The sequence below is a fragment of the Entelurus aequoreus genome, linkage group LG22 (assembly GCF_033978785.1).
Source record: "Entelurus aequoreus isolate RoL-2023_Sb linkage group LG22, RoL_Eaeq_v1.1, whole genome shotgun sequence".
Classification (NCBI taxonomy): domain Eukaryota; kingdom Metazoa; phylum Chordata; class Actinopteri; order Syngnathiformes; family Syngnathidae; genus Entelurus; species Entelurus aequoreus.
In genome coordinates, this window is record NC_084752.1 from 30,273,887 (window position 1) to 30,290,654 (window position 16,768).

General features: G+C 38.6%; 1 protein-coding gene across 1 annotated transcript in view; it reads left to right on the top strand.

Annotated features, from left to right (window-relative positions):
* The first annotated feature begins 1,263 nt into the window (after positions 1 to 1,263).
* Positions 1,264 to 16,768, top strand: part of prkcaa (protein kinase C, alpha, a) — a 423,303-nt gene continuing 407,798 nt past the window's right edge. Inside the window, 1 exon segment of the mRNA XM_062032863.1 lies at positions 1,264 to 1,590. Within this exon segment, the coding sequence (XP_061888847.1) occupies positions 1,421 to 1,590 (170 nt within the window). The 5' untranslated portion in view covers positions 1,264 to 1,420.

Genomic DNA, 16,768 nt, shown 5'->3' on the forward strand with positions numbered 1-16,768 from the left:
CTCTATAAAAGTGCAAAATTTGCTTCAAATCTCTAGTTGAGAGTTAAGTCAAAGTTAAGTTAGTGCTAGCCAATGAGCTAAAAGCCATGGCCTGACAACTCATTGTCCAGCACAGCTATGTTGGCTTTAGGAAGTGAGGTTTACACAAGGTACTGTACCATTGTACACTTTGAAGACCCACAATAAAGACGTATGCTATTCTATTCTATCATATTCTATTGTGTCTGGCAAAGAAAAATAATAACAATATTACACTGAAATGTTTGTAATCCTTGGACTTTCCCCTTGTTAGAACAACACAGGTAAGTAAGTAAAATGGGACCCATTACATCCCTGCTTGGCACTCAGCATCAAGGGTTGGAATTGGGGGTTAAATCACCAAAAATGATTCCCGGGCGCGGCCACCGCTGCTGCTCACTGCTCCCCTCACCTCCCAGCGGGTGATCAAGGGTGATGGGTCAAATGCAGAGAATAATTTCGCCACACCTAGTGTGTGTGTGACAATCATTGGTACTTTAACTTGTACTTTAACTGTACTTTCAAAATGCCCACAACAGCAGGCACTAAAAGGCTGTAATTCTACGATTGTCCGCACGATAGCGTCCACACACAGCACAAGCTCAGTTAGGCCCGGTGTTGTGGACCACGTCCCTCCCACTAGTGGATCTTTGAGGACATGGCAAACGTAAGAGGAAAAAAACAGGACATTGGCCCTTAAAATAAAAGCTGTTAAAATTGTCTTGTGTACGGTTAGAAAAAACACTTTTAAACTTGGATCTAAAGTCATTTTTCTCCAATCCGGTAGGTGGTGGTTAATGCACATAAAAATAAAAATAAACACACCTGACCATGAATTGATTAACGTGGACCCCGACTTAAACAAGTTGAAAAACGTATTCGGGTGTTACCATTTAGTGGTCAATTGTACGGAATATGTACTGTACTGTGCAATCTACTAATAAAAGTTTCAATCAATTAATCAAAACCAGGATTTTCACAGTAGTTATGATACACATTTAAAATATGAAACGGGTTTAGCATGTAATATTTATTTGATTGTCCTGTATAGGAAAAATGTACGTTACACTCCAACCAAAAGCTAAATGCGGTGAAGCATTGTCGTGGATGTTGGAATTTAACACCTTTTACACTGAAGGGTCCACCGGATGTAGTGCTTGTGGCTAACTTGACGGTGTGTGGGCGCTGTCAGCACAGCAGCCCGGTGGCAGCGACAGGCGGGGGAAACCCTCTCTCTCTCTCTCTCTCTCTCTCTCTCTCTCTCTCTCCCACACACACACACACACACACACCCACTCACCCTCACCCTCACCAAGTCCACAGCGTGAGTCTCAGCTGGCTCCTCACTGGGAAAAAAAACGGCACTCGGAACCACAGCGACGCCGAGCTCGCAGCGCTCAACATGGCCGACACAACAAGTTTGAACGAGTCGTCCACCAGGGACGGGGCTAATCGCTTCGCTCGCAAAGGAGCTCTAAGGCAGAAAAACGTCTACGAAGTGAAGGACCACAAGTTCACCGCCCGGTTCTTCAAGCAGCCGACTTTCTGCAGCCACTGCACGGACTTCATCTGGTAAGCAGTCGCCGCGACCACCTCAGTGCGCGCCGCCTGTTGCAACTTGATGTTACGCAACTTCGCTTTGCAAACTTTTCCCCCACCTGATCCTGCAAATCTCACCTCGTTGTCGACGGAGCTGCCTTTCCCTTTCCACTCACACTCAGAAGTTCCCCAGTGATAACAGAACACATTCTAGACCTTTTGCACAAGAGACAATATTTCCTGCAAGTTTTCCTCCTAAAACTGCAGCACATTTCTGATGAGTCATATCTTCAATCAATCAATCAATCAATCAATCAATCAATCAATCAAAGTTTATTTATATAGCCCTTAATCACGAATGTCTCAAAGGGCTGCACAAGCCACAACTCAGATCCCACAAACTACGGCCCGTCCGTTTTTTTATATTGATTGAAACTTTTATTAGTAGATTGCACAGTACAGTATTCTGTACAATTGACCACTAAATGGTAACACCCCAATAAGTTTTTCCACTTGTTTAAGTCGGGGTCCACGTTAATCAATTCATGGTACAAATATATACTATCAGCATAATACAGTCATCACACAAGTTAGTCATCAGAGTTGGGCTGGGCGATATGGCCTTTTTTTAATATCTCGATATTTTTAGGCCATATCGCAATACACGATATATACCGTATATTACCAAATAGTAGCCCGGGCGTTTATTTCACAAAATGGGGTCAGACCCCGGGCGGCTATTAGGACATGGGCGGTTATTTGCACAAGGCTTTTATTTATTTTTGCACCAGCCTGCACCAGGCCATTATTTGGTTACAATGGTTACTGTCCAGTATTTTTTTTTTCGTACAAAAAACTTTAAAATGTAAAAGCTATTGTAAACATACGAACAAAAAAACAAGAGTTCAACATGAGGTAGGCTATCAAAAGACAAGAGATCAACAAGGCCTCAACATGGCAGTAGTGCAACAATTGTCAAATAGAATACCAATACTAAAAATAAATAAACTTTTTAGATAAAGCAGCCTACCGGGAAAAATACAATTATGGCACCAAGTATTCAAGTATAAAACCCACCATCAAAACAGAACAATAATACTGTCACTTAAATAAAATACAGGCTACAGTACTCTCAAGTTTTAAATAAAGCCGCATATGTGATGTATCCACTGACACAAATTAGCATCAAGGTCGTCGCTCACTTTCTTCCTACCGCCACCAGATAAGCTAGCCCGTTTTCCATCGATTGCCGACTGAGATAGTAGTTTTTTGTTTCCATTCTCGTACACGTTTTGGGTCAACTGCTGGCCACTGCCAAACCAGAGTTCTGCTCCGCATACTTCACAACCGCTAGCTTGAACTTTAAGTCAAACTTTCTGTTCTTCTTCCCCCTTCAAGTATTCCCGTCCATCAGTTGTGGTGTACCGGTATCCCGTTCATTCAACTCACTGCTACTGTTGCTTGCCATGTTGAAACTTTTCCTCGTGGGTTTGTTGTTGTCGTTGAGTGTGTGTTACGCTATATGCGGTGACCCATTGCAATATGTTTATTACCCAGAGTCCCCACGTAACGTCTGCTGTTACCGTAATTACCAGAATTACTGCACCTTTGCTTTTCCTTTTAGCTTATAAATTGGGCTTAATGAAATCAATATGATTTTAATAAAATTATGCAAATAACAGCCCATGGGCGGTTATTTGGACATGGGCGGTTATTAGGAAGAGGCGGTTAATTCACAAAATGGGGTCAGACCCCGGGCGGCTATTAGGACATGGGCGGTTACTTGCACAAGGGCGTTTATTTGGTAATATACGGTATCTGGATATTTTGCCTTAGCCTTGAATGAACACTCAATGCATATAATCACAGCAGTATGATGATACTATGTGTCTACATTAAAACATTCTTGTTCATACTGCATTTGTATATGCTACTTTTAAACTTTCATGCAGAGAGGGAAATCACAACTAAGTCAATTACCAAAAGTGTATTTATTAAACAGTTATTAAGCAGTGGCATAAACATTCATGTCATTTCCAAACAGAACGCGCAAGATTGTCCGAGACATTTTAAAACAAGCTATTAGTGCACTTTTGTGCATGATGTCACTAAGATGACATATCAAAACAACACTAAATTAAAGTGCACTTTTTGTACAGAACGCCACTACAATAGTTTAAAACATGATGACACACAAGATATTTCAATAGGTGTCACATAAAAATGAGCTGCATATCAAATAGTAAATGTCCTACGGTGTTGATGTGGAAATAGTTGCTTCGGCATTTAGTTGGTGTGGCACCAAACGGAGATGTTGACATGTAAAGACATATTCCCACTTGAAGCCAAACCACCGTCAGACGATGGACCCCGTGCTGTTTTTCTTGGGAATTAATTATTCCTCCATTTGTTACCAGATTCGCACCTTCTTTCTCTCGTAATACCACTCAAACCACACCGTTAGCTGTTAGCATCAGAGCTAACGTTACCATGTCGCTACCTGTCTGGGAGCGTGTGACGTTGCTCACGTGACAGTATGTGACGTATGTAAGAATGTGCGCTTGTTTTAAATCTCTGTGAGAAGGAGAGACAAGAAAGAGTGAGAAACGCATGTAGTGTAATGCCCGCAGCTAAAAGCAACTGCGTGAGATCCTATACTCGAATATCACGACATAGTCATTTTCTATATCGCACAGAGACAAACCCGCGATATATCGCCCAGAGTATATACATTGAATTATTTACATTATATGTGCCCTGTCATGAGTCCAATAAGGAATCTGGGCCAAAAGGGGCTGTTTCCAAATTAATAATACATACAGTCATGGTCAAAAGTTCCTAAAAGTAAAGAACGTAATGTGTCATGGCTGTCTTGAGTTTCCAATAATTTCTACAACTCGTATTTGTTTGTGATAGAGTGATTGGAGCACATACTTGTTGGTCACAAACAACATTCATGAAGTTTGGTTCTATTATGAATGTATTATGGGTCTACTAAAAATGTGAGCAAATCTGCTGGGTCAAAAGTATACATACAGCAATGTTAATATTTGCTTACATGTCCCTTGGCAAGTTTCACTGCAATAAGGCACTTTTGGTAGCCATCCACAAGCTTCTGGTTGAATTTTTGACCACTCCTCTTGACAAAATTGGTGCAGTTCAGCTAAATGTGTTGGTTTTCTGACATGGACTTGTTTCTTTCTTTCTTTCTTTAGTTTATTTCGAACATGAACACACTTACAGTATAATACATCACACAGTTTCATATCATTTCACTTTACATCATGTCCGAAAAGGAGTAGGAAGAAGCAAAGCGTATTTAATCCTACCCCTTTCCCACTTCAGAGCGTTTACAAATATATAGAATCATTTACTGAGCTTTTTATATAATAAAATAACATCTGTGAATTAGTATACACAACAGTTTTGTAATATGTAATTAATTAATTCAGTCATTATTAACATACTGAGATGAAGAATATCTTATTTTCAATAAGGTTGAAAGTATTTCTCATAATTCTTCTTCTTCTTCTTCTCTTAAACTGGATCATATCAGTACATTGTTTAACTTCTTTACTTAATCCATTCCATAATTTAATTCCACATACTGATATTTCTCCTCTTTAGTTGAGAAGAATTGTTGTACATTCTTTGGTAGCATGTTATAATTTGCTTTGTACATCATTTTAGCTGTTTGCAATTTTACCAAATCACCGAACTTTAATATTGTTTCTTCAGCATTGTCCAGGACATTGGGAAGGCCATTCTAAAACCTTAAATCTAGCCTGATTTAACATTCTTTTACCACTTTTGAGGTGTGTTTGGGGTCATTGTCCTGTTGGAACACCCAACTGCGCCCAAGACCCAACCTCCGGGCTGTAGATTTTAGGTTGTCCTGAAGAATTTGGAGTTAATCCTCCTTTTTCATTGTCCCATTTACTCTCTGTAAATCATCAGTCCCATTTGGTGTTCCTGGGATTAAAGGCCTCACCTTTTCTCCTCCAAACATATTGCTGGGTATTGTGGCCAAACAGCTCAATTTTTGTTTCATCTGACATCACATGGACAAAGATAAGACCTTTTGGAGGAAAGTTCTGTGGTCAGAGGTGTCAGGATGGCTACCAAAAGCGCCTTATTGCAGTGAAACTTGCCAAGGGACATGTAAGCAAATATTAAAGGCCTACTGAAATGAATTTTTTAAATTTAAACGGGGATAGCAGATCCATTCTATGTGTCATACTTGATCATTTCGCGATATTGCCATATTTTTGCTGAAAGAATTTAGTAGAGAACAACGACGATAAAGGTCGCAACTTTTGGTCGCTGACGTCACCAGAGGAAGGACTCCTCACATTCTACCATTGTTTACAATGCAGCGAGAGACATTCGGACCGAGAAAGCGACGATTACCCCATTAATTTGAGCGAGGATGAAAGATTTGTGGATGAGGAAAATGAGAGTGAAGGACTAGAGAGGCAGTGCAGAACATATCTTTTTTTGCTCTGACCGTAACTTAGGTACAAGGGTTCATTGGATTCCACACTTTCTCCTTTTTCTATTGTGGATCACGGATTTGTATTTAAAACCACCTCAGATACTATATCCTCTTGAAAATGAGAGTCGAGAACGCGAAATGGACATTCACAGTGACTTTTAGCTCCACGACAATACATCGGCGAAGCTCTTTAGCTACTCAGCTAACGTGATAGCATCGGGCTCAAATGCAGATAGAAACAAAATAAATAAATCCCTGACTGGAAGGATAGACAGAAGATCAACAATACTATTAAACCATGGACATGTAACTACACGGTTAATAATTCCCAGCCTGGCAAAGCTTAACAATGCTGTTGCTAACGACGCCATTGAAGCTAACTTAGCAACTGGACCTCACAGAGCTATGATAAAAACATTAGCGCTCCACCTACGCCAGTCAGCCCTCATCTGCTCATCAACACCCGTGCTCACCTGCGTTCCAGTGATCGACGGCGCGACGAAGGACTTCACCCGATCATCCGTGCGGTTGGCGGCTAGCGCGTCTGCTATCCAAGTAAGTCCTCCTGGTTGTGTTGCTACAGCCAGCCGCTAATACACCGATCCCACCTACAACTTTCTTCTTTGCAGTCTTCATTGTTCATTAAACAAATTGCAAAAGATTCACCAACACAGATGTCCAGAATACTGTGGAATTTTGAGATGAAAACGGAGCTTTTTTGTATTGGATTCAATGGGGTACCAATATTTCCGTTTATCTAGTGACGTCACGCGCATACGTCATCATATATAGACGTTTTCAACTGAAAGTTTAGCGGGAAATTTAAAATTGGCATGTGTTGCAATGTTAAGATTTCATCATTGATATATAAACTATCAGACTGCGTGGTCGGTAGTAGTGGGTTTCAGTAGGCCGTAGGCTGTATGTATACTTTTGACCCAGCAGATTTGCTCACATTTTCAGTAGACCCATAATAAATTCATAAAAGAACCAAACTTCATGAATGTTTTTTGTGACCAACAAGTATGTGCTCCAATCACTCTATCACAGAAAAAATAATAGCTGTAGTAATAATTGGAAACCCATGACATTATGTTCTTTACAAGTGTATGTAAACTTTTGACCACGACTGTATCTGACAATCTGTTTGCTGCAAATTTATCACCATCTTGTGGAAAATGTGAGTAGTTTAATGACCAGGAATTTGGCTTTGAAGTGAATATAGAATAGGCCTTCATTGTCATTGCGAAATTGTGGAATACAGCATAACATTTTCCTTATTTGACCTAATGTAAACAACCTTCCCTAGTCATGGTGCAAAAAAAAATATGTCAACACACATTACACAACCTGCTAACTGAATTTTGTGGACGTTATAAAATACGTCCACGCACCATAAAATATTCAAAGCTACACCTATTTAAATCCATCACAATGCAACATGGGAAAAATGTGAAACACTCTCTACACCAGGGGTGTCAAACTCATTTTAGATCGGGGGCCACGTGGAGAAAAATCTACTAAAATCACGGCACGATAACTTAAAAATAAATGCAACTTCAGATTGTTTTCTTTGTTAAAAAATAGAACTAGTGCATTCTGAAAATGTACAAATCATAATGTTTTTTTAAATTTTTTTACACTTACATGTTGCGGTTAATAGTATTCTACCTTTATTTTGTCGTTATTTATACTTTCTGAATAAATTATGTGATAATGTTCATCAGTCAACTCATCGGTGTTCATTTTCAATCTATCAAGATAAAAAAATAATATCAAAATCAAATTACAGTATGTTATTTATGTAGTTTGCTCATTTTACTCAACTGGTGCACAACATCATGTGGTTTATTTTTTTTAACATATGTAGCATCGTCTACAAAGATACAAAGAATTGCTATTGCGATATGTATATTGTTATTTTACATGCAGTCTGCTTACGGCCCCTGGCCAAATTTTTTCAGCCCAATGCGGCCCCCGAGTCAAAAAGTTTGGACACCCCTGCTTCACTGTCATGCAAGTGTTGAATAAAGTTAAACTGCAAATTCCAACGAAACAAACCTACTCACCATTTGCTGAAACATGACAGAAACGCAGCAGGACGTGCATAAATAATAGTAAAGCTATAATATTGTTAGGTGTGCTCGTAGATTCCTTAGTAGGTACATTTTATTTATATAGCACAATCAAAACAAGCTTACAGCAACATAAACATTGTAAAAATAATACATTTGATAATAAAAACTAGAAGAGGCAAATCCTGAAGGAATTGCGTGTGAATGCTCCAATGCTGAAGTTGAACTGAAATGCTGACAGAATGTAGTATGAATTTAAGAATAGTTTGAATGTTGGTATGGTTTGAATGTTGGAGAGCTGACGCTGAACTGAAATGCTAATGGGACGTAGATTGAATGTAGAAATGGTTTAAATCTTGAAATCGTTTAAACGCTGAAATGGTTTTAATGTTGGAATGGTTTGAATGTTGACGAGTTTTAATTTCCAGGGAAACCGGAATTCGGTTTGGAACTTGGAAAAAGTGTTAGTTTGAATGTCCAGGATGAGTGGAATGTGTTGATGTTGGAAAGGTTTGCATAGGTTGAAAAATGTGGGAATTGTGCAACTTGGAAACATTTCCCATTCATTTCAATGGGAACTTCCTGGAAATTTGGGAATTTTGGGAAAAGCGGGATTTAAGAAGAAAAAAAATGATTAGGAGCATGAATGTCCTGAATGAGCTGAGTTGATGGTGTTGGAATTAGGGCTGGGCGATATGGCCTTTTTTTAATATATCGATATTTTTAAGCCATGTCACGATCACGGTATATATCTCGATATTTTGCCTTAGCCTTGAATAAACACTTGATGCATATAATCACAGCAGTATGATGATTCTATGTGTCTACATTAAAACATTCTTCTTCATACTGCATTAACAGGGTTTCCCACACATTCATTTATTTGTGGCGGCCCAACACGAAAGAATTACGTCCGCCACAAATTTAAAAAAAAAAAAAAAAAAAAAATAAATAAAAAAAAAACCCAAAACAAAACATTTTTTTTTTTTTTTTGTCCTCTGCAGCTTCTCAGGCAAATCATATAGTTGATGTAGATGCCCATATCGACTGTTCAGATTTACTTTACAAAAGAGAAGTGTAGGATACTTCTCTTGTTGCCTTATTTGTATTTGACTTTATTAAATGTATTTGTATTAGAAACACAACATGTGTATATAACAAAGGGTGCAAAGTCTGCAGGCAGTAGGAAACACATGGTTAAGTGTAGGGAGTAAAACTGATGGCAGTCTAAAGCATAGTACTGTAAATTGAAAAGAACGACTACTGTTTTTTGCGCTAAAATTCTGTTGACTGAGATGCCAGTTTTTGACTGTAAAATCTACGGTTGTAGTTTTTAACGGTGTATTACTCTAAATGGAAAGATATTACATTTGTTTTTACTAGAGATGTACGATAATGGCTTTTTTGCCGATATCTGATATTCCGATATTGTCCAACTCTTAATTACCGATTCCGATATCAACCGATACTGATATATACAGTCGTGGAATTAACACATTATTATGCCTAATTTTGTTGTGATGCTCCGCTGGATGCATTAAACAATGTAACAAGGTTTTCCAAAATAAATCAACTCAAGTTATGGAAAAAAATGCCAACATGGCACTGCCATATTTATTATTGAAGTCACAAAGTGCTTTTTTTTTTTTTTACATGCCTCAAAACAGCAGCTCGGAATTTGGGACATGCTCTCCCTGAGAGAGCATGAGGAGGCTGGGGTCGGGGGGGTGTATATTGTAGCGTCCCGGAAGAGTTAGTGCTGCAAGGGGTTCTGGGTATTTGTTCTGTTGTGTTTATGTTGTGTTACGGTGCGGATGTTCTCCCGAAATGTGTTTGTCATTCTTGTTTGGTGTGGGTTCACAGTGTGGCGCATATTTGTAACAGTGTTAAAGTTGTTTATACGGTCACCCTCAGTGTGACCTGTATGGCTGTTGTCCAAGTATGCCTTGCATTAACTTGTGTGTGTGAAAAGCCGTAGATATTATGTGATGGGGCCGGCACGCAAAGGCAGTGCCTTTAAGGTTTATTGGCGCTCTGTACTTCTCCCTACATCCATGTACCACTACGTACAGCGGCGTTTTAAAAAGTTATAAATTTTACTTTTTGAAACCGATACCGATAATTTCCGTTATTACATTTTAAAGCATTTATCGGCCGATAATATCGGCAGTCCGATATTATCGGACATCTCTAGTTTTTACGGTAGAAAAACTGGCAGCTGAGTTGCTAGAATAAAAAAAGAACTGTCCAGTCACAGAGTTTTGTAAAATACAATGTAAATTTGACACAACAATTCTGGCAACTAAGCTGCCAGCTTTTTCCGTAAACCCCCCCGCACCCCCCCAAAAAAAACAGTGGTACTGTTTTTCCATTTACAGTAAAATGTTGTAAAAACAACAACCAAACATAATATTTTACAGTCAAAGTTTTTTAAATGGTATGTTTTCACTGTAAAATAGACAGTCTACTTGAAACAATTTATATAATTAATAATGAAATCCAGAGGCAAATTCATTCATTATTCAGCCCGCTGATGGCAGCCATAACTCAATGGCTCTTAATGAAAACCAGTTTGACATCCCTGCTGTAGCACATTCATCTGCAGGCGTTTTTGTGTAAACTAGATTGTATTTGAGACACTTAAAAACAGTCCGGTCTAACCAGTCTCAGTGCAGTTAACAAACCACGCCAAACTTAAAGGAGAGCTGCACTTAATGTAATTTTCCCTATCATTCACAATCCTTATGCGAAACAAGAAGTTGTTTATATTCAGACAAGGTAAGCGCAAGAGTAGCATATGTGGAAATGGCCATATTGATTCCCGACAGCGTAACTTTGAACGCTCATAATTCGGCTGTAACGCCGTTCCCAGCTCCGACCTGCATTTTCCGAGGTAAAAGGAATACACTAATAAGGTTACCAATGGTAAATAGGAAAAGTGTGACGATGAACCAGAAGTGGAACATGCTCAGTACAATATGGTTGTAGGCAGGATTCAGGTGTTAGAGTGGCCATCTTCCATTCTGAAGGTTGCTGGTTTGATTTCCAGTTGTCAATACTGAACCTTTCAGGCCCCGTTTACACTAACCAGGGTAAATCCCACCTAACCTTATCCGTGTCCACACACACAACAATGCCACTGTTTAGGACCACCTCAGTGTTTCCCACACATTTATTTATTTGTTGCGGCCCGCCACAAAAGAATTAAGGCCGCCACAAAAAAAAATAAAAAAAAAAAATTATGTATTTATTTATTTATTTTGTGTCCTGTCAAGCTTCTCAGGCAAATCATATAGTTGATGTAGATGCCCATATCGGCTGTTCGGATTTACTTTACAAAAGAGAAGTGTAGGATCAAGATTTTTGGAGCTCTTTGTTCAGTGGATCAGATGTTTGATGAAGCTTTGTGTCTATCTACCACCACTACTGTTTTCTGTTCATTTGTTACTGACTGTGGCAGGACACCTTTGCCTCTGTTTCACTTTATGTTGCTGGTAAATAATATGGTTGTAGTAGTAGGCTAAAGTTAAATTATTTAGTATGCACTAATTAAAGGGGCAGAGCTTTAAGAGACATTTAAGCTTTTATATTTTTATAAGATATATTTTTTGTAAGAACCACAATTAATAAATATATTTCAGTGAATGACTTATTGTTCAAATCTGTATATAAATATGTACATAAAGTGTTGTAATTATATTGTAAAATGGATGGATGGATGAATGGATGGACATTTAAAGCAAAACTGTTATTATTAATTAGTAAGTATACATTTTTTGAGCCTTTTTAGAGAAAATCAAATCATTGTAGTAAATTATGCAAATTACTCGATGATGTCATGGTGACCACGCCCATAGCCACGCCCCCACCGCCACAGGTATCTTGGCAGTTTATGGGAAACACTGCACCTGCGCCCTCCGTCCGTCGGCGCAACGCGACCTAATACGCATGCGCGGAAAATGCGCACGTCATAGTCACCTCTGGTGTTGCTTTGTGTGCAAGTTCTTAAATGTAACTTATCTGAACAATATTCAGTGTTATGGTATTTCAATTAACTGGAATCCAGTGTGCTTTGGGGCCTTATTGTAGTGAATCACACCTGAGCCATCATAAATTAATCAAATCTTTAATAAACACGTGAAAGTACACAATGTGACAAAGAACATTTTACAACAATCAATCTCGGGATCTAGATATCTGGTCGGGACACTCCTCACTCTATTGCCTTCACCTTAATTGTCCATTCCTTTTTGGTGACTTTATATACTCTGGACCTAGACGTTGAGTCCGCGGCATACATGGCGGACAATAACTGATACAGTCTGCTTTGACAGTCCAAAAGCATTCACCGTTTTCCGTAGTCTTCCCTCGAAGGCCAGATAATACAAAGCACACGCTACCCTTTTCATCACATCCACAGGAGCCCGCATTCTCGTTGTCTCTCCTTCGACAAATGGACAAAGTTTTTCGGTAAGTAGAATCACAGCTGACCTGGACATTCGAAAGTTCTCTTGCCGTCTGCGATGTGTAGTATCCCAAATAGCTGCAATCGCTTTCTCTTAAGGTATTCATGTGTGATTTCCACAAGCGTCTGTACAGACGGAAGGAGAAACACAGGCATGTCTGGATGACTCTCCTCCATATTTCCAGTGGTTAGCTCCGAGTTACAAAACCGCTTTATTATGAAGCTGGCTGTGGCGCGTTCTTTCTGACGTCACTTCCTGTGTGGGGCGTGGTCTTTCTGGCGTCACTTCCTCTCCGAACTCAGTTTGTAAGAGTCGGAGATTCAAGAAATAGACGGCGCACTCACCCGTGTAAAAAATTATCCATGAGGGGAACCTTAAACGATAGTTTTATGTCTGAAACGGGGCTTAGGCTAAATAATTATTCGTTTAAGAGGTTATCCGGCTTAGTGTAGACCAGTGGTTCTTAACCTTGTTGGAGGTATCGAACCCCACCAGTTTCATATGCGCATTCACCGAACCCTTCTTTAGTGAAAAAAAAAAAAGTATATTTTTTTAATTCAAGGCAAAGTTCTGTTTTTTTTTACTAGTGCACAAAATGAACCGTGCATGAACATCACCTTGTTCAAAGAACAAAACCAACACAATGCATGAACTCACAACAAATTACACACCTGCAAATCAGTGCGACTTCTGCTGTTGCCTTTGAGAGACCAGTTCAGATATGCGTGGCTTCACCTTGGCAAGTGCCACTCTCATGTCATTTTAAATGATAAATGATCAAATAAAATAATGTATTTATTTTCACAGCAAAGTCTGTTGCTTTTTGTATTCCACCCAGACATACAATACTAATACACAGCTCGTGAAAAATAATATTTTTTGTTATTGTCATTGTAAGTGGGCCAAAACACTTAAAATTACAGCTGTCATTTGATTATTTTTATTTATTTATTTATTTATTTATTTATTTTATTTTTTTTTAATGTCCTGCCCAGCTTCTCGGGCAAATCATATAGCAGATGTAGATGCCCATATCGGCTGTTCAGATTTACTTTACAAAAGAGAAGTGTAGGATACTTCTCTTGTTGCCTTACTTGTATTTTGACTTTATTAAATGCATTTATATTATCATTTGGTGCAGCCGGGCCGGAGCAGGAGGGGATAGAAAGAGAGAAAAAGGAAGACAGAGGGGGGAATTGTGGGGACAAGAGGGGGATTAGACAGAGAGACAAAAACAACAACAGCAAACACAACAACAACAACAACAGAGCAACATCAGCAAATACGACATGTACAAATATGATGGTAAAAGTAATAGCAAATAAGCAGTTAGCGAAAATTAAAAAAATAAAAATAAAAAAAAAATACAGAAATGACAATGAGCATTATTACACTAAAAATGGAGCAATATGAATACCAATAGAAATAGTGCTATTGATAATAAACAGCTGTCATTTGATTATAATAATAACACATTTAATTTGTTATTCAGTCAGGTTTGGGACAGGTGTGCTCACATGTGCTCCACTGAATGCTCAAGGAGTTTTTGCGTTTGCCCACGCATATGGAAAATTATAGGGAACATTGTTTGAGGGTATCCATAATACGCCGATAGGGAGAAGTTTTTATTTACACAATGAGTCGGGTGTGTCTTGACCTCCGTGGCGGAGGCTTCGCCGAACCCCTGAAGCCAACTCACCAAACCCCTAGGGTTCGATCGAACCCAGGTTAAGAACCTCTGGGGTAGACATAGCCTCAGTTGTTCCCGATGCAGCGTCAGCAGTAGGTGAATGAGGTTAATGTGTCAAAGTGCTTTAAATACCATGATTGTCTGTGAGCAAATACAATCTGGGCTCCTATGGACACCATAAATCTCAGGTGACTATCAGGTAACTGATAGTGGCGCACCGCCACGGCAAAATTAAAAGCCGCCACACCCTAAAAATAAGTGTCTTTGTGTGAAAACAAATTAAAGTAATATAATGTATTGTAGCCCCCAGAAGATGCGACACAAAGTATTACGCTATTTTCAACCAATCTTATGCAAACAACCTGCATCATTCAAACACGTATTCTGTCCATCTCCTTGCTTCACTTCTAGACACACATTACTTCTTCATTCTCCACCTCTGTCAGGCACGGACGGTGTGCACGCGATAGAAGGAACAATGAACAACAATTTAAAACATATAACATTACAACCAGTAGGTCATACAGTATGAATGGATATAAATGGCCTATTATTTACGCATTATTGACTAGTGATGCACCGAAAATTCGGCAACCGAAAGAAGACTTTGACCACCGGAACAGCGCTGCTGAAACAAGATATTGTGACGACGTAAGCAATATGTACGGGATTTTCCTGCAGCGGAGGCAGCATGTCTGCGATGTGGACGTAACTTTAACAGTGTTTTGCAAAATGTGCAACCATGGAGAGGACAGTGGCGGCTTTTAAGGAGAGAAAATCCAATGCTCGCTGCAGCTCTTGTTGGTCATCGGGGACATCGAGGGACTGAAGTAGAGTCTCTAAACACGAGTACAGTCTAAAAAAGCACCAAAAAAAGCTTGCTAGATTTGTTGATAGTCGTTTTTATTAAAGAAAAACTCACTAAAAGTCTCAAGACACTTGAACAATTGTACAATAAGCAGCAACAATTAAAAATATAGCAAAATTATATAATGTAATAAATATATGTTAATACTAATTATTAACACATATTTGCTTAGATCAGGTATGTCAAACTGGTTTTCATTGAGGGCCACATGGCAGTTAAGGCTGCCATCAGAGGGCCGCTTGTAACAACGAATAATGTATGAATGTGCCTCTGACTGTCGATTTTACAGTAAAAACTTTACATTTACATCATTTTACTGTAAAAAATTTTCGTTTTTTAAAATTTTTTTTACAACATTTTACGGTAAATGGAAAAACAGTACCACTGTTTTTTTGTGGGGGGGTTTTCCGAAAAAAAATGGCAGCCTAGTTGCCAGAATTTTTGTATTAAATTGACATTGGTTTTTACAATATTATATTGTGAATGGAACAGTACAATTTTTTTTTTATTCTGGCAATTCAGCTGCCAGTTTTTCCACCGTACAAAACAAATGTACCGTCTTTCCATTTACAGTAATAAACCGTTAAAAACAACAACAGTCAAAAACTGGCAGCTCAGTCAACAGATTTTTTTACGCAAAAAACAGTAGTCGTTTTTTTCCAATTTACAGTAATATGCTGTAAAGAACAACGTAAAACGTATTGTAATTTTTATTAATTTGATGGGTGATTTTCTGTTAAGTTAAGTATTTTTATTTAGACAAAAACATGTTTGGAAAGTAGGATAATTTACTGTAATATTTGTTGCAATATTGGATACTATTCAAGTTTAAAAGGTACGCCATTTCAAGGAGTACATATATTTTTTTCTGAAAAAAATGAAAATGAATAAAATCAATTACATTTAGTGGGAAAATATGAAGTACTTTATTGACAAATATCATTTCCAGGTGTTTGCGGGCCAGATAAAAAGATGTTGCCGGCCAGACCTTGAGTTTGACACCTGTGGCTTAGATTTATGTAAACATTTTTAGCTGTTATAAAGAAAATGATATCATCATAGCAAACTATGCAAATTATACGATAACGTCATAGTGACCACTCCCCTAACCATGCCCCCCACAACCACAGATATCTTGGCAATCAAGGGGAAACCTTGAATGTATCCAATAATAAGGAAAAGCACCCTTCAATGGTCAACATTCATATATGTATTCTAAAATATTACATTTTCCTTGTAAGTGTTATTAGTGGTTTGTATGTATGGCTCTGACTGTAATTCCTCAAGGCAAGTTTAACATACAGTCCATTTATTTTATTACATGCACGGTTTGCAAGGTGAGATGTCAAAGTGATGAGAGGCTTTGTGGGAGTCTGGGAGACCACTACTGTATGTCTTTAACAAACTAATTGCCATTTATTTTGTCCGCAGCAAGACTTGAATCGTGGTCGTCCATTTCCAAACGTCTCCATGAGCTACGGCTATTGCATGTTAACTAGGTAGGAAAAAATGATGCGTTTGGCAACACCGAGCCAGCAATCACAGCATGTTTGAGAGTACGAGCCATTCATTTAAAAAAAAAGAGGACAGGTATTTCAAGATCACGTTTTCCAGGAC